The following is a 19,738-nucleotide window of genomic DNA, read 5'->3' as shown; positions in this document are numbered from 1 at the left end:
AAGACTTTAAGTGACTTAAATCAATCTTTTAAGGATTAAAGCTCCTGAAATTTCAGATTAAATTGGAATAATTAAATTACACACAATAAAAGGTAAAAGGACAACATCCTTGCCCTAAATTCCATCAATTTATAGTATAATAACAATTAAGTAAAGGTTTAATCCACTTTCATTCTGTCCAATACTTTAATGTGCAAAATGATTATCGCATAAACAAGTTTACTTTACGTCTGACTTAAGATAATGCAAGCCGAGATCACTTTTGATTTCATCAATATGAAAAACAAGTTTTCATTTGGGGATTTCATTTGTTTTGCCTGCATTTCTTACGTACTTATATGGAGGAAAAAAATATTGTGTAATTTAATAATCACTGCAGTATGTAGACCAAATTAAACAACTTCGATATATATACAATGTATGTGAACAGAGATATCTACGAGAAATGAATGGAAAAATATGTATCCTCATATCGGTTAGTGGTGTGCATTTTTTACATGACTTGAATCTGTTAAGCTGGTTTTTTAGTATGGAATGTGCATCAAACTAGAGGCATTAATCGATTGATTTGATTTTGTAACGTTTGAAGAAATGATTAAAAATTTGTTAGACTTTATCCGAGCTGCATGCTGGAGATAATAGCTTTCTTGTAATCAAAATGGATCCAAAACAGCCAATTTGACATCGTCAGGGAAGCTTCGAATCATTTTGATGCATTTTCATCAATTCAGCGTCGAAGCTGTGTCGTAGTAGCTGTCCCGAGCGACACAAATGAAGATAGCTCCTCCACAGAACTCTTAAGGGTCCGATAAAGCTTTTTCCCTAAAACCAAATGAAAGCCGCTTTTATTGGCAGCAATATGGACGCTTGTCGATGGTGTTAATAAAAAAGCCTTAACGAAGCCTAAAGGCTCCTTGGGAAGCTTTCGTCCTTTGTGTCTTTCGGGGTACAATATTGGGCATACCCAAAAAGTGGACTAGGGTTAGATTCCGGCCTATTTGGACCAAATTCTTGAATTGCCTTCATTTTTTCGAGTCGAAAATCTCAAAATCTTTCTAAAATTGACATTTAATTCAAATAACATCCAGCTCAATCTTAATAGGATTAGTCTCTCTACTTGCTAGCTATCCTCCAGGATGTGTCTCTCTGGTTAATCTCGTTGTCAACTAATTGATTCATCAACCAGTCACAATAAGAACTGATCATCGATAAATATCACCTAGAGCTCCAATAATCATTTTACATCAATTTGTCGCTCACCATCCAAAAATATCCAGTTATCTAAAATTATACTCTAAGTGCCATAATTATTTCAGCGAAAAATGCACAATAAACAAGTTTATAAAAAATTGTGATGGAATGAAGCAGAATGAGACTGAGAGGAATGAAATGAAAATTAGCGCCAGTGAATGTTCGTTATGGCAAATTAGTGCAATGAGGAAAACGGGCATCAAATCTGAACAAATTGATTTAATATGCAGCATGTTGAACTTTTTTTACGCATAATTAGTCGGAAATAAACAAGACGAAAAACGCAAATGTCGATGACATTACGTAAAAGTGCTTAATATTCTAAATTTTTTTATGAAATGCAGACTAGCTTAATCAACAATAGCATTTATGCGTGGGAAATTGACTCGAATTTTAGTGTGAAGATTTAATGTAAATAAGTGAAATTTTTATTATGGCACATCTGTCCAAAATAAGTTGTTATCTTGTCTTGTGCTTTAATATTTTCATTCTCCTCAATTTTTAATGTTTTTTTTTGTAGTGACGGCAACTAGACATTATGTTGCGTAATGGTAAATTAAACTATCTCAATGAGGCTAATTTAATCGGAACTTTCTAGAAACTAAAGATATGTTTTGGATTTTTACCGCGAAAATTGTTAATTTTTTGCGAAACATAATGTTGAGTTGCTGTTTCCTTTAGTACAGTGTTGGTCAACTTGTGTTCCGCGGCACACAAATTTTTTAGAAATGCCTTAAACCGTATATCGTATGCGATTTTAGTTGATTTTTAATTCAGGTCTAAGATTCAAGTTCTATTACAATGATCTGTAGAAGTTTAGAAGTTATACCTGGGTTATACTGAGAACTTATATAAGTTAAATGAAAATCAACTGAAATTTAAAATTCAAAAAGTAACGAAAATTCAAAATTCAAATGAGAGTTCAAATCAAAGTTCAAAATTTGAACTTCATTAGTTTTGACGCGTAATCGAAAGTATAAAACGAGCATTTATTCAGTGAAATATTAATTCTGAGTTGAATTCTTAAAGTGGAAACATCTAAATATTTTCATTCTCCTCAATTTTTAATGTTTTTTTTTGTAGTGACGGCCACTAGACATTATGTTGCGTAATGGTAAATTAAACTATCTCAATGAGGCTAATTTAATCGGAACTTTCTAGAAACTAAAGATATGTTTTGGATTTTTACCGCGAAAATTGTTAATTTTTTGCGAAACATAATGTTGAGTTGCTGTTTCCTTTAGTACAGTGTTGGTCAACTTGTGTTCCGCGGCACACAAATTTTTTAGAAATGCCTTAAACCGTATATCGTATGCGATTTTAGTTGATTTTTAATTCAGGTCTAAGATTCAAGTTCTATTACAATGATCTGTAGAAGTTTAGAAGTTATACCTGGGTTATACTGAGAACTTATATAAGTTAAATGAAAATCAACTGAAATTTAAAATTCAAAAAGTAACGAAAATTCAAAATTCAAATGAGAGTTCAAATCAAAGTTCAAAATTTGAACTTCATTAGTTTTGACGCGTAATCGAAAGTATAAAACGAGCATTTATTCAGTGAAATATTAATTCTGAGTTGAATTCTTAAAGTGGAAACATCTAAAGACAAAGATCATAAAGAACAAGCCATCTACAACTGACTGCACCTGAAATTCTCTCAATAACATTCATAATTACTCTAAAACTTAACAAATTAACGCTTAATATTCTGCACCTCAATACTTCATCAAATTCGTCATACCGGCACGTGTAAAGCAAACCCCTTTGAGAAAATTTCTTAAACGACAAACTTAATGACAAAAGCTCAAAATTTTGACAGAAAAGAATTAATTTAAGCAAATTGCTAGACATTAAGGTTCACATCTATATTTGGCCAATTGCAATAAAATAGTTAAATTAATTACAATCATATTAATTATGTTAAACGACCGTACCTGACGTCTGCATGCGGTCTGATTGTTGATACTGCATCGATCATATAATTAAATGCCTCTGTATGGCACCTGTCAGATATTTTTGCATGATTTCATTTCTATGATTGATGATCCTTTCCTTTTTAATTATTTCTATTGAGTTCGGCTACTTAACAAACATGCCTAAAGAAAGGTAATCTTCGTGTGCATTAAAGATCAAAAGATGGATATGGAGATTCGCGACTTCCATTCGTAGACAAAATTGATTTATCATCAAGATCTAAAAAGGCATTATATTATTGTGATCATCCACATCAACATACATCGTGATTGTTTACATACCTGACAGAATTGTAATTTTTCGTGACTAACTAACAATTCATGCCATACGCGGACCGTCCACGTCTTATTTAGTTTTCTTATTCGATTGTTCGGGTCTGAAAATTTTGTATAAAGAGGAATTCGAGACTTGTACGCAGGTATTTAGTGAAAGCTATGACACTCACTTTAAATATGTATCTATTAGAAAAAGTGAGACATTATAAAGGGAATCAAATTTCCATTAATTAGTATTATATTATATGATGTTGTAGAGGTTGTTGTACAATGGATTCTTGTTTTGGAACAAGCAAAATGCTTCATGTCCCGAGTGTCATATGAAATACTGTATTTAGCTGTTTCTGGTCTTGAAAGGTTATTGCTTTGTATGATAGGGCTGATAATAGCTTAGCAAGTTAGGGTTCATCATACAATTGCAGTAAAACCTGAACCTCAAAATTATATTGAGATTCGAACCACTTCTTTGATAACTTGATACCTACAAACCCAGACTAAAGGTCGGCCAGGTCAAACCACTCCAACACACCCGAGTGTCCCAAAAATACAGCAAACTCGATCACTTGACTCTCTTATTTCTCACATAAAAACAAAGGAAGCTCGCATCACCAAGCAATATTAATCGGAAATTTCTCAAAAGTTTATGGCATTACTCGTATATTTCGGCTATGTCCGATAAGTGTCAGATTGTAACATGCTGCAAAAAAAATCATATTTGGATACAATTTCACTTTCATTTGGGCGAATTTAATTTTTCGAAAGTTAAGTAACAGTTTTTTTGAGTGTACAGTTTTATATCCTCGAGGCATTTAGTATATGATTTATGCATAGCTAGTTGAATATGATATCACGTGTAAGAAGAAATGGGAGAAAGGGACGCAATTATTTAATTAAGCATTAATTCATTAGACTCTTTGAGGTATTGGAGACATTAAGGCATTGATAATTAGCAGATCAACATAAAAAAATATTCAGCCTGAAACTTTTTTTCTAATTTTTCTTTTTTTGCAATAATCATTAAAAATAAATCATACGAAAGTATGGAAAAAAAACTCGTGGATGATTAAGTACTCTAATGTATCTGCAGATTAATTTTACAAGGTGATTGTACAGACTGTAAAAAAATGCAGTTCCCTATAAAGATTAATATTTATGTCTAAAAGACCTCAATGCCAGTAATTCTCAAACTTTTTTGATCTAGACACAGTAAAGCCCATATCTATTGTAAATTGGGTGCATTGCCACCCTTTAAACGACACTTCTGGAGACCCTATTAACGAGGCTGTTTAGACTCATTTTTACTGCAATCAGAAGCATAGTCAGAAATACTTTGAGGTCAAGGGGCAGAAGAAGAATTTTTTCAGAAAAGAGGGTTGACCTTACCCACTGAATACGCTCATGATTGCAATAAATTAAATGTGTCACAATTCCCGAGCGGCACGATGCCACAAGCTGCATTTTTGGTCCTTAAAATGAGTAAAATCTGCTGTTATGTTTCCGTCAGGACAATACCACGCCTCACAATGCCACTGCGTGCGTTGTGGACCAAATATTGAGAAGGACTGCTCTATACCTATTCTACAAGTTGTTTACCACCTCTTGCTCCTTAACATCAACCCCAATAAATCCCCAATAAGTCAATCAATCCCAATCAAACAAATTTTTATCTCCAATGTCATTGAACCCGCCAGCAATCAGCATAAAACCAATCCAAACAAAGATTAATGAGAATAATGCAACATTTTAAACGATATAGCAGTAACTAATCTCTAAGTTAGAGCTTAAAAGAAATGAAAAGTCATTATTTTAAAACGGCATTTTATTTTATAGGAATTAAACACAAAAGCTTATAAATTGGAAATAAAATTTCTTTTGTCCATTACTATTGTTAAAATTGTGCATTATCATTCAATAAATATTTAATTGAATCTATTCAATGCAAAGAAAACAAATAAATAAAGAAATTGTGAAAAGAGAGTGGAAACAGAAGTAAAAGAATCTTAATGGAACTTGGACAGTCTTGTTATAAACTAATAAATTACATGTTGTGATCCAACAGTTATCATAGTTTGACGTATGATAAGCAACTTTCGGATTTGCTGACGCCCTCAAGTGATTAAACAACTTTGGTTCCTTCCTATTTTATTCTTCATACTTGATTAGACCAAATTTCTCTTTTTTGGAGTTTGAAATTTATTTGAACTCTGATCAATTCCGTAAAATATCTGTTGATATTTCAATTTTATGCTAGCTTATTAATGCACAACTCAATAACGTACGTCAGTGTTGAGTAATTACAAATTCCTGTTATTAAAATTAATTATGTTGTAAAAAAGGTAATTTCTTCACTTTCAAAGTTATTAATATTAACAGCATAAATGGGAGTTAGTCGTACCTTCAAGATAGATGTTGGGTCGTTCATTTATAATGACATGGTCGGAGTAGGGAAAGGGAAGATTTGAGTCAACTGAACTCTATGCAAAAATCATTTTTTAAATTATCACAAAGCCTTAGACCAGTGTCATACTATGTACTGCGGAGTCCAAAAGTGATGTCACATAATTTTGTAAATGTTCTGAATTGCATGCTGAGTGCGGTTGTATTCGTAGCTTATCAGCAAGGTGTGCCATGACACCAAATTTCGGACAATATTGCTTTAGACCATTGGAGGACAACCTTTGTGCAACCTAAAATTTTTGGGCGAGTCCCATGAGGATGTGTCGCCAAAATAAAAGGTTGTCCAACATTGCTTTCGATCCTAACCCTACCCGTAAATACGTTACGTAATAAGCAGAAAACCCCTGCATCCGTGCCATGTTTTCCATAATAAGAATAAGAAGTAAAACTAATTTTAATTTCAAGAGCTTCAAAAATTAATTAAAAGTTATGAAAGCTTATAGTTGCTCATATGCTTTGTTTTTGGCTATAATATTTTGAGATTGCAAAAAGCCAGGCGTCTAAAACATTAAACTATTGACCTCTTTTTTGAATATCTTTGAAATTGGATGTAAACCGATCTATAAAGCATTTTTAATACTAAGTGTTCGATATCCTATAACCTTTGTTTACTTAAGTTGTATGTATATAGAGTAAATTCAGTCAAATCATATTATTCGTGACCATTGAGGCTGTTGATAAATCATGTCTATCAAAAATGGAGATTTAAGATGATTAGGAATAGAATATAATATAATATGAAGTTTACTAAGGCACTGTTCTATGATTACTAAATGCTCTTATATGAGGAACTTATGTTACGGATTAGGAGTGGGTTTTAAACGCCTTACGTAACTATTGAACGGCTTCTTAGAGTAAAATAGAAATTGTGATCGATGATCTACTTTATATGTCCACGCAGAACCTATATAAAATGTATATTATATCCCATACGTCACCATTTCATAAAATTTCTTCAAAATAGGAATTGTTAAGCACAACTCAGCTCCAGAAAACACTCTATCTCTCTTTTTACCCCAAATCTCTGACGTCATTACAAAATGACTTCCTACAAACGTCATTAAACTCTTTCAAAAATAAATCAACCTTAATACAATCAAAACAGCCAAAACATAGACCAAAATGTAAATAAGCCGATCAAGTTTTATATCCCTTAACTTATTTTTGGATCAACTTATACATTCACTTTTGGAAACCTGATCTGTGCAAATTTTTTTATTGAAATTAAGTCTCGTGAGAAGCTTAACAGCCGATACAAAAAGTAAAAATAATCATAAATTGACGATAATGAATTGATTTATGATGTGTGGAGAGATGCTTAGCAGTTCCAATCATTTTATTATCTGCAGCTAAATTGTGTAAAATCACTAAATATGCTGAATATTCCGCAATGTGTGCATAATCACTCATTATGTAGGCTGTTTGACTTATGTAGTGTCTTAATTGCAGGTTTATATGCTGGTGTCTAGTAATCAGTTTTGCAATTAAGCATTTAAGTCTGAATCAAGTCTGAATTCAAAATATAAGTCGATTTTAACTGGAAGATAATAAATTTGAATCATCAATTACCGTTAAATTTGCTTTGACTGTTGAAGATTTACTTATGGATATTATGAGAATTTTGCAATGCTTTCTTTTTCAATCCATAATTTCTCTGAAATTAATGATGAGCCATAAGTCTTCATTTCGATTTGATTCTCATTTAAGATCTGCTCAAATTTTCATTGTGAATCCCATTTTAATTTTTGAGCATTTTAAGAAATGAAAGTCGGCATTCTAGAAATTGGAGATTCCAATTTGCTGATTAATAAAGCTATTGCTGATTCACAACAGATTTAGATAGTTCACACTTCAAAATGAAATTTATTTTCAAGTATTTAATTGTAAAAAGTGGAATTAAACTTAAAAAAACTTTGAATGCATAAATTTTGCACAGTAATTGTCTTAACCAGGATGGATATATGATTCATGAAAAATGTTTACTCACATTACGGATATGCAGTTTCAGATGATGAAATTGAAGACTGCTTAAAAATTGTTTAAAGTGGTCAGTAAAAGCTTTTAAAGATAATTTACTGAATTTGTGTCTTCTTTTTTACTTTCATGTTACTTTTAAGCAGGTCTTGTGAATTTTTAAAGTTTCGTGTATACTGATTGTTTGACGAGGGTGGGCTCGACAGGCCTCAATTGTGAATTTTTGGTATTTGATACTGTAATGTTGGATTATAGTGGGATTTGGACTATTGAACCATATGAAGGCGAATCTGCCAGTGTAAGAATAAGGTTCTTTGTGGCCGAGTGGTTAGGTAGCCGACCGGATATCTGTAATACTCTTTTGTGAGGAATTTGGTTCTTTTCCCAACAAAAGCCGAATTTTCAATTATTGGATAAAATGTTATCGAGATAACAAGCATAAGTAGCACAAGTCAGTTAATTGATCAAAAATCTGCCTAAGGTTGGTGTAACCCTGACATGGGGCCTGCATTTGACTCATTGTCTGACTCTGACATGGTACTTGATGTCAGTGTCATGCTTGATTTTGAATCGGTTTACCGATTTGTGATATTCAGGAATGGATTCACACAATCTTCACGGAATCTAGAACAAGTTATTTTTAAGTATATTTGAGGATATTCAAAGCCGTTAATGTCTAAATCTCATCTCCAAATTATCGATCCTATCCAACAAACATTGAAAAATCACTGATTAACAATAAAACACTCCAAAATTTTAAGTCTGTTGAGTTGTTGCAGATTTAAGCATCAAACTAATCTCCTACACATAAATCCTATAGCTCAAATATAGCATGCATATGCAACAAATAATAAAACACCAGGAACTCACAGCATTTTCCATAAAATTCAAATGATATTTTTACGCAAAAACTCAGCTGCATGGATAGTCATAATGCTCAAACAACAATCAATTATCATAACAATTTCAATAAAAAAAGATCGCATGAAATCAGCATCATAGTGAAAAATTCATGATTTATGGCCTGATGCGATTTGTGAAATTGAAAAAAGTTTTGAATTAAAATTGTTATTTTCAATTTAACGCATTCTTAAAACAGACATTAAAGAAACACAATTTTGCTGTGGCATATCCAAAGAAAGTGAACTAGTTCGCTTTCATTTTTAACATTTTACTCTTTTTTATTATTCGAGGCAAATGCGAGGTGAGAATAAAAGAGAATTAAGATTAACCGCGAAAAAATATTTAAGAGACTGCCGAAAAAAAAGTGCAAGGTTGCTGTATTATTGTAAAAGTGAGAGGTACACGAGCTCGAACTTTGAACGAGTAAGTAAATAAATATGTAGTGCATATGTAGATGTATCTAGAGACATGAGGGGGCGTTCGTGAGTTACGTGACGTTAAATGCACCAATTCTATATCCCCAACCTCCTTTCTCACTGTACCGCTTTAAAACAAAATAATAATCCAAACTTCCAGGTGGCAAGGGGTCCTTACCCCCAACTGTTACCTAACCTTCGAACGTTCTCTGATACAAATGCACTATTGCGTAATAATTTTATAGATCCAGTTTGTTATAACCACAAAGTATGGAATTATTTTACAGTAAAATATTTTTAAATTACCTTCCTTATTGTCTTCATTATTTTATGAATTTGTAAGCTTGATGCAACTTGATATTCATTTTGAGTCGCTGAAGATTTTACAAATTTAAAATTTTCAAAGCTTACTTTGATGTTTTTTGAATGCATTTTTCTAATTTTTAAATAAATCATTTTTCTAACCTCAAAACTTTTCTTCTTGAAAGACTTGAAATCTGCTTGAAATTTTTATCTCATCAGGTACTTAAACTCAACCTGTCAAACATAATTTCATAGGTAATGATGATTAATTGCACAAAAAAGACTTTGAAGAGTGCACCGCATTTAAACGCTTCAATAATTGAAGATCTTTAAAGAAAGCTTTAATGACATGATCGTGAATCCACACATTACGAAACAATTACATTTCGTGTTCTGAAGGCTTAAATGACACACAAATGAGAAGTAAATTAAATGAAAGTGAAAATGTTTTTTTCTGCTGTAACTTGCTGTAATATCTTGCTAGTTAATATGTCTTTCGTTTCTTTATTTCATTTCTTTCAATACCTACATGCAAGTTAATGATGGATATGATTATTACATTAGATAAATCTTTATGATAATTATTATGTATTCATAAATTCATTCAACTTTCAATATTAATCTTTATTGAAATCGTTTTGATCTGTCTTAACAGAGTTGGGATGAGTAGGAGTTTGTCACATTAACTTCAAGCTACGCCCTTAACAATTTTGGATCAACTCTGATCCACGTTCAGTGTTGGCAACCTTTTACTTTTCAAATCAGAGCTTGGTGATGAGTATCTACCGAAACCTCACATGGCACACTGTTTATGGCATTTCTAAATGTGTCGTGCAACACAGGTTGTCCACCACTGCTATAGCGATTCAGATCTTGAGATTGAGATCCAGAACTGCGCTATGGTGATTCGCGCTGAATAATTGTTTAACAAGAGAGTACACTAAACCTCTGTACTCAGAAGACCTCCAGTTTAAAATAGTTATATTCAGGAACCATGCCTTTGATGACATTGGTGCTCGTAGTCTACAAAATAAGGCAATCAGCTGCGTTTCTACAACATATGATTCGAAAAAGGACAAGTGAAAATTTTCTCCTTCCGAGATTCGAACCCATGATCGCTAATCGGTATTGCAATTATTTGTTACCAAATGACTAAACCATTACACCACCAAGCCCCTTCGGATCACTCAAAAACCATTAACAACATACAGATCAACATTACCAACCCTGTTTTTACATATTAATTAATATTGAAAATAAAAGCGTTGGTATAAATTGAGCTGTTAAAGGAAATGAGGAATGTGTTTTAAAAGTTTTTAATTTTGTATCAAGTAAAGATTAGAGATTACGCATTAACTAGGTCACATCTTGGTGAGAAAATTCGATCTAAGATTTTCCACTCCAATAGATTACCACGAAGTGCATCTAGTATGAAGGTATCCTAACAAAGCATCCATAAAAATTAAACAGCACCTGCTTCTACTCCGTTGTAATTAATTTCCATAACACTCACATAAATAAGTTATTAATCCATAAATTTTATAAGAAGTAAAGTGCTGATTACCGAATGAAAGTGAAAAACGTGTGATTAGCGAAATTATTCTCGTAGCTTTACTTATGAATTATCATTGAATCATTCCATCAGTTTATGATAGGTGGTATGAAGTAAAAAAATCAATTAAATTAGCCGAAGCATGTGTTGAAGCTGTGTCAATCACAGCGGTTGAAATTTGATGTGTGGAGCGGATATCAAAAAATTTTTTGATTAGATTGGAAGGGTAGCAGTATCGGTAAAAGTTTAAGAGGGTCAACAACCGCAGCATATCACTTTTTTGACATTCCCGAATAGTACATATCAGTTACTTACTTACTTACTTCCATGGTCCATGATCCACGGTTCAGTTTCCTTAGTTTGCAACTGAGCTGGATCTATTGATAGCAATCACCTGCCAATTACCGATGCCAAGTACTTTACCATCTCTTTATCCATGAGTTTTTGAAGCGCCCGTGTGACAAGTCGGTTAATTGATCCTAAATCTGGTTCCAGGACAGAATGACTCTGGCGTAGTGCCGGATTCGCTCTAACATTCTCTGACTTGATATCAAACTAATTTCCTTCTGGTGTCGGATTTTGGATCGATTAGCCGACTTGTGTTTTTCGGAATTATGGATGCATTCCCTATAATCTGGAAGTTAAATATCTAACAGCTCTTCAATAAGATCCTGATCATTGCAAAAGTAGCCTTAAACTTGTATTAATTGTAATCACTGTATATTAGCAATTCCAGGTTTAAGCTGTATTTTACTCAAAGCTTAACTTTATAACCTCAAATCCTCTCAATAATATTCAATTCCGAATAAAACAACAAAAACCCAAAAAGTATAACGAGCCTAAAGATTATGACGTGAAATTCGTCACAAGTCAACCATATCATTTATAACCGTAACATTTGTCAAGACATGAAGAATGCTATATAAAAATATAACACATAAATTGTGTAAGCGACTTTAAATGCGTTCCGTATATTCATATATTCAATGGAGTCATAAATGTGTAAAATCTATAGTCGCGACTCTAATTATTGTGGGCAAATAAAGACATCTAGTTTTGAATACAGAAATTTCTTTTTGGATTGCATTGCAAACCCTTCAAAAATTGACTCAACAATTATGCAAATTTTTGCAATATCAATGCTGCATACATCAAGTAGTAATTTGAGTTTCTTCAATGCACATTGTTTGTCTTTGAATAAAATTTGCATTACATGTCTGAATCTATATCATTCATTGTGTGACCAATAAACATTTAGAGTTTACTTTTAATTTCTGTGGTTTGATCCATTAAGTACTTGATCACGCGCAGGCTCCAGACTTCTATTATGCGTTTAATAGGATTTGATTTGTCTCACTTTATGTCTCTCTATGATCAACTTTAAATGAATTTAAAATAAATAAATTATTTATTTGTTTTGGGTTTTGATTTCTCAACTGTTACGAATTCCTAAGTCAGCAGTTTCTTATTGGATCATTGAGGAAAAATGGTGAGAAAATTTTTATGTAAATCATATCGAACTGAATTTATGGTTGGATTTGTGGATAGTGTTGTCATTTGGATAACTTGTTTATGCTTGCCCATGCTTGCTTTATGAGTAAACAATGGGGGTCGAGACCTTTTATTCAGTTAACGTAACTCCCCAAGGAACTGTAGAATGTTTTCTATCATCGATCAGGACTGCAGTGTCATGCGGCTTGCGCTATTTACTTTATACCCCGTAGCACCTGAAATTCTTTCCTGAAAAGCATAATGCAGTCACTTAGGCATCGCATTCGCTTCGTGTTGACGGCAAGTCGTGAGGCTACAAGCGAATTTACGATGGAGGGGTTGAGGATTATACCAATCTTCTGCTTTCAGATCCTTCGTCCTGACGTCAGACTTCGCCTCATTTTTACGGTGCATAATCAAATTTACTGAATTAAGCTATTCGGATACCTCATTATTATTATTATTATTATACGTGACCAATAAATTGTCAAAATATCCCAAATGCACTACAACTAATCTAGTTATCTTTGAGAAATCATCATTGACGTCATTTAGTGAACTTGTGATCAGTTCCCTTATAGAATCCCAATAATTTATGGATGACATCTATCATCAGATTGTTTGTCAGATTAATAATGAGTCATCAGCTCTCAGTCTATTGTTTGCTAATTTCATAACCGGCTGCCTGAAAAGTTGTTACCTAATCTCAATTAAAAATTAACATAAGAGCTCCCAAATTAGGATCATACATGGCACGAAAAGAGAATACTTGTTCATGAAAGCGTAAATTTACTTCTTATTCTTCTTGCCAATCGTGGACATACTGAATATAATGAAATAAATTTCGTGACCACCCGATGACAAATTCAAACATTATTTTTTCCAATTCAAATCTTTCATGACTTATTTTTATTAGCTCGAACCGGAAAACAACAAGAATCGGTCTCAATATCAATAAAATTTTGACATTCCATTGCATTTGAAAGGTTATGTCTCTTAACTGTATATTTTAAAATTGAGCGAATTTCGATCAATAAGCTTAATATAATTAAATGCTGTTTTTCGCCTTCCACATATATCTGACTAATGTAAAATAGTTCATGATTTTGCAATAGCCCAATGTCTACTACGGAAAGTATATGAAATGGAACTTTTTTGTCGTGAAATAAATTTCGAGCACAAAAAATAGGTGCAACATTATCGTAGATTTTTTGCTTTAATATATAAAAGCAACAATGGGTCAGTTCAATCTCCTTTTGTCTATTTATCCATTATTATTCTCTCACTTTCAAGTATCCGATTTCTAATTTTTATGTTTTCTTATTCACCTCATTGTCATTGAAGGTGACTGATCATGAATTGGAAATTAAAAAGTGCTAAATTGAAGAATGGATGCAGTTATCAGATAATATGTAACTAAATTATTGCTGGAATCTATTAAATAGTTAAGAAAAAGCGTTATAAATACTGATTTGCACAACTTTAGAATAGCAAATAGAAATTTTCCCGCCATTTTTGATTTCTCACTAAAGATTTTAAATTGCAATTTTTTAACTATGCTTATGTTTTAATTGTGATTTAAGAACTTAAAACGATTAAAAAAAGTGGCAAGAAGTGATCAATCGATATAGGAATTGCAGATTGTTAGTGTAAAGTCAGAAAATTACCTTTAAAAAAAGCACGTGTTTTTGTTTACATTTTTAAGCAACATTGATTTAGTTGAGATAAAGCTTAAACAAGCCTTTCCTTAGAACCAAAACGAAACAAAAACATGTAATTGCTTCTTGTGCATACAAAAAAACTACAGAATTTGCTTAAAATTAACAAACCTTTTAAAATTATTTCCTTTCGTTAAACATTCCATAAATTCATGTCTAATCATTTACCAAATCTTTTGTTTCGCAACAATAGTTTTGCATGAACTTATTGATATTTAACCAGTCAAGAAACACAAAAATTCATAAATTTATATATTAAAAATGTTGATGTTTATGCGAAGATAATGTGCGATGCAAACAACAGAAAGTTTTGTTAAGTTGCACTTATACAGGAAGGAAAAGAAAATTGCATGCAATCGTTCAAGTTCAATGAAATTGAATGAAAGTTATCATCGTACTATTTTATACACAATTGTTGTTCATACAGTAATATATGTTACGAGAGTTGTGTAGACAATATATGTAGATCATTAATTTTCTTTATGATTTTTAAGGCTTAATTTTTGTGTTCCTGTTCTTAAGACTTTTGTTTGTATTCCTGAGCTACGTCAATATATGCATATTCTAGAATAGCACAAGTCGGATAGTTCATCCAAAATCCGGCGCCAGCTCGACGTTATTCTAGTGTGCTGTATTTTTGATCGATCAATCGATTTGTACTATTCGGGATTAGAGTATACATATCCAGACGGAATCTATGTAACCAAATTAAAGAATATCAAACTTTTAAACATCCAGAAATATCCACAATTGCTGCAACTAAATGAGAAGAATAAGTGTCTTGATAGCTCACTTAGCAAGGTATTGGTGACGATAATTAATGTTGAATTTGAATTTCCGGGTTCGAATCCCATCACTGACCTAGTGATTTTTCGGAAGTTATAGATAAAGTATCTCCTAGATAAAGACTCCTTAACTGTAGCAATTTAATGATGAAAACTAAGAATTAGACGGGTCTTGAGTGATGCAGATCCTCAAAACAACATAAAAATAATCTAAGCATTTACTTTCGTTACTGTAAATACATAACATCACTAATTTTTATTTCAGAATGTTGACGAGCCTGTTTTAAATCTGATTGATTGAAATTCTAAGAATATCAATCTTATTCCAATCGAATCTACTCAGATTTGTTTATAAATAATTAATTCAGATCAAACTGAATTTTCAAATCGTTCATGGAATTTTAATAGCCTTTTGACATGAGAATTCTTAATGAGAGAAATCTACTCAGCACCAATACATGAATTTTAAATATCATTCAATGACAAAAGAACCACAAAAAATCATTAATACATTTTTTGCATAGCTGTCTCAGACCAATTCAAGTTCAATAATACAAGCAAATCGCCTGCAATTTTATACTTCAAAAAAAACGCATGAACGATGAAATTTTACTCCAACATTCGATTCCTATTGCCAAGTTCATTAATGAAATTATCCACAAGAACAGCTAGAAATGTATTTTTTATGAACATTTAAAATTTATTGAGATACTTTTTTTCCTAAATATTGAATTAAAACAAAAAAAAGAAATAATTTAAATTTCAAAACAATTTTTGTCAATTGGAATTTCAAATTGCGTAGTCACAAATACAGTACGAAATGCATACGTTACATTAACACATCATCTATTATGTTCACAGACTAATTTCTTATAGCTTTTGGATTGAATCGCGGTAAATTGATGAATTTATTTACAAGCCAGTCAGCTAGTGGTGTTGGTGATATTCGGAATAAGAGATGATACCATTTATATCTCCATGGTTCACAGATGTATCGACGTTTTGGTGGCGTTTCCAATAAAGCTTCCTCGAAGGTACTCATGATTAAGGGATTTGGCAACATTTGTGGATCTTTCTCGCCTGATATAGCTGATAAGTACATGTTCAGCCGGTCGAAATATTCACCATAAAATTTCTTCTGTTCCTCATCAAAGGAATCTCTCATTTCAGCTGCATAAACAAGCTGATTTGCTGTAATATTTGAATTCATTACAAAAGATCCAGGAATGAACTCAACAACATCAACGCCATATTGCTGCAACTCAAGTCGAAGACCTTCTGTGTAAGACATAATTCCTGCTTTTGTTGCTCCATAAACCGATAATGTTGGGAGATTTCTGAATCCGCAATGGCTTGTTACATTAATAATACGAGATTTGTGCTTTCTGATAAGAGGTAGCATTGCTGTGGTCATTTTAATAGTTCCATTTAAATTCACATTTATTTGTTGATCGATGATTTTATTCGTTTGCCATTCAGCTTCGCCAAAGACCATGACTCCGCAATTGTTTACCAATGCAGTCAGTTCTGTTTTGGATTAGAATTATTTTTTTGCAATCAGGAATCAATTTTTAAGTGCGGGCTAATTAAGGATTGGTCAATAAATGACTCAAACTGCAACTTACCTAATTCCTTATTGGTCTCAAGCAAGTCATTAACAAACTTTTTCACTTCACTAATGCTCTCGTCCTCTGTAATTTCAAGTTCAATCATTCGGAATCGATCAGAATTCTCAAACATTTTTTTCAGCTTTAATGCTCCTGTGCTGTTCAATTGATGAACACACGCAACCACTGACATTCTTAACTTTTCATGGCAATGAAGAACCATTGAATATCCAAGTCCAGAATCACATCCAGTTGCAACAACAACATTTGTCTCATTGACAACAGTTTTCTCTCGTGGATTCATCAGGTAATGCGTAACAAGACCTGAGAATGTTGAAAATCCAGCGAACTTAACAAAACTTAAAAAATCAGGCTTTCTTAATAACATCGCGTCCTCAATCATCTACGACCGTTTACAGAATGACTAGACTTCTCACTTTTAATAAATTTTAAACTTATTTTAATATAACAACATAAATTTGAATAATTTAAGCACTGATAAAAATTGGAAATTTGAGATTCACGAAAAATTTTCAGTTCTGTTTATTTTTTCAAAGAAGGGGGACGAAAAATTCTGACAACAGAAAAAAGGCTACTTTGATTATCCGTTTTTAATAAAAATTTGAATTCTTAACGGTCAAATCCTAAACAAGTTTTTAAGAACATGACATAAAAAAACAACAAAGACATCACACTGATTGACCGATAAAATTGAATTAAACATCCTTCATGTAACATAAATATATATGCGTGAGATTAAAAATTATATCATGAACTTAGTTCCACATTAATGCTCATTAGATGCAATCATGCTGACAAACAAATAAGAATTAAAGTTCAAATAAGCAGTGACCTTCAATTGAAATAGGTGCTTTAAATTATAGATTTACACAACATAATCCACCTTGATTTTCCTCCCAATTAATTCTCTTTGAGTTATTATCAATTCATTTAGAAACACAAAAAATCTCTCGATTTTAATTTGAATTATGACCGTTTATTCTACATTTTTATTGGAACTATTGTTGTGGATATTTACATTTTTTTATTCAAATTTTCCAATTAAAAAGTGAAAATAAAAAGCATAAAAAATTTGCGGTAAATTTGACACTAACAGAAGACACAGTAGTGCGTTGATTTATACAGATTTATAGTTCATATTACAAAAAGTGTGAAGTGAAAATTGAGAGAGTGATTAGAGGAAGGACAAGTTAGTGTAAAAAAAGGTGTTAGATTTTGATAGGTACGACGCATAAATATGATATTTTGTGAATGATGAATTTTAATATACTTGGTCATTGATACATTCGTATCTTACACATATCTATGCATTTTGTGAAGATACATTAAAATAATTGGTTATCTTCTTGACAGTTTTGATGACCTTTGTAATATCCATCATTAAAAGTAACAAGAAAATTACAAATTCAACTCCAATTTCCTCTTATTACTTGAAAAGATTTTTAACATTCATTTAAGTTCCAAACGATTTAAAACCTTAAATTTAATCAATAATCTCAAAATTTGAATTCGTTCAGGTGTAAACTTGATGTTCAATCAGTTCTATATAACCCATCTCTAGGACGGGAAGACTTAGAGACCGCTTTTGGGTACCTTAGTGGTCTTCCTGTATCATGGAAGCATGTCTGTTAAGGTATATTCTGACAAGTGTAAATTCTTACAATTCAGAAATTCTAACAATTACCTACATATGTTGATCACTAAAAACTCTAAGCTAGCGGCACTTAATCTCTTGCGCACACATCAGTCAATAGACTACTAGTCAATTTTAAAGCTAATCTCTGTCAAAACTGTGTAAAAACGGGTTTTGAAATCTCAATCAACAGTACACTCAAAAATATTTAAAAGATGCCGTTTATTATTTACAGTTCATTTACTTTGTTTTCAATATCCAAAACATAAACAATTTGAAGATCACCGAAAAATAAGAAGGCAGCAAATTTTTAGGTTTCTGTAAAGCTTTCTAATTGATTGATCTATTGTAAAAGGAAATTAGCAATGCTTTTGATATGAATTTCTATTTTTTATATCCAGTCAATATTAGGATATATTGTCAATGATCATTGAATGAATGAATGTCAATGAAGATCGAAGAAGTCATGAGAAAATAAAATTTGGATGTTTAACACGTATTGCCGGCACTCAAGTCTTTAGTGACAATATTCGAGTATTTGTCGATAAACAAGATCCAATAAGTGGAGAATTCATCGACATATTATGCTCATTATATCATTTATCAACTTTGATGCGTACCGACAGCTATCATGCTGTCATATTTTCTCATGCATCCCAATATGGTATTACGCTATGTCTACAGGCAATTTGTATTATTTTTCATATTATTGACAATTTCTACGTAATAATATTTTCTAAAAATATCTATTTCATTCACAAATACCTGAATAGACTGGAATTGGCTATTTTCTCATTCATAAATGACCTCAACACGTTAATCCATTGATATTGTTTAAATATTGAACTTTTCTTTATGATTATGACATTAACAAATTATCGACTTGGTATGAACTCATGAAGCACAACCCAAAAATAGTTGTTAGGTATATGCTTTATTTAAATACATACTCCTTAAACTTATAATTTTTATTTATACATCTAATATCTCAGAATTATGTAAATTCACTTATACATAAACCCGCAGTAGCAAAACAGAGACAGTGAAAGGAGTTCTGTATTATTTCAATTTTATTACCTCTTTTTACATAAAACAAGTCGCATGCTGAAGTGATACAACTGGCTTAATTTTACCTCACTGCCCGATATATGATGAAGTAGATATGTATTGATCATTGTAACTGGCTTGCTTGTTATATATTCACTTACTTACATACATTTTATTTTTATAATTAAATGTTTGACAGTAGTTTCTTGTTATTTATGATTTTTTTATTCGCTTCACTTACCCATTGCCTGGCTATGACTCTCCTTTTGTTTATGTCTTTGTGACTCTGGCTTTTTTCGGCTTAATTTTTATTTATTTAAGCTTTTTTT

General features: G+C 31.9%; 1 protein-coding gene across 1 annotated transcript; it reads right to left on the bottom strand.

The window, feature by feature from the left end:
- Nucleotides 1-15,778: 15,778 nt before the first annotated feature.
- Nucleotides 15,779-17,262, bottom strand: sro (SDR family oxidoreductase shroud). Its single transcript, XM_070645347.1, has 2 exons — nt 16,727-17,262; nt 15,779-16,628 (listed from the first exon to the last, which is right to left on the bottom strand). The coding sequence occupies exons 1-2, from the start codon at nt 17,109-17,111 to the stop codon at nt 15,964-15,966; spliced, it is 1,050 nt and encodes a 349-aa protein (XP_070501448.1). The 5' UTR covers nt 17,112-17,262; the 3' UTR covers nt 15,779-15,963.
- Between the last annotated feature and the right edge of the window lie 2,476 nt (nt 17,263-19,738).

Source organism: Chironomus tepperi, unplaced genomic scaffold (assembly GCF_022539635.2).
Source record: "Chironomus tepperi strain 1889 unplaced genomic scaffold, CSIRO-AGI_Ctep_v1 contig_33, whole genome shotgun sequence".
Classification (NCBI taxonomy): Eukaryota; Metazoa; Arthropoda; class Insecta; order Diptera; family Chironomidae; genus Chironomus; species Chironomus tepperi.
The sequence above is the reverse complement of the archived record's forward strand: the minus strand, read 5'-3'. Positions and strand labels throughout refer to the sequence as shown.

What these genes read in the sequence shown, in the direction of transcription:
- sro (XM_070645347.1), bottom strand. Translation starts at nt 17,111, where the DNA reads ATGATTGAGGACGCGATGTTATTAAGAAAGCCTGATTTTTTAAGTTTT. An exon ending in TGAGACCAATAAGGAATTAG is followed by an intron (nt 16,629 to 16,726) that starts GTAAGTTGCAGT and finishes AATCCAAAACAG; the next exon opens with AACTGACTGCATTGGTAAAC.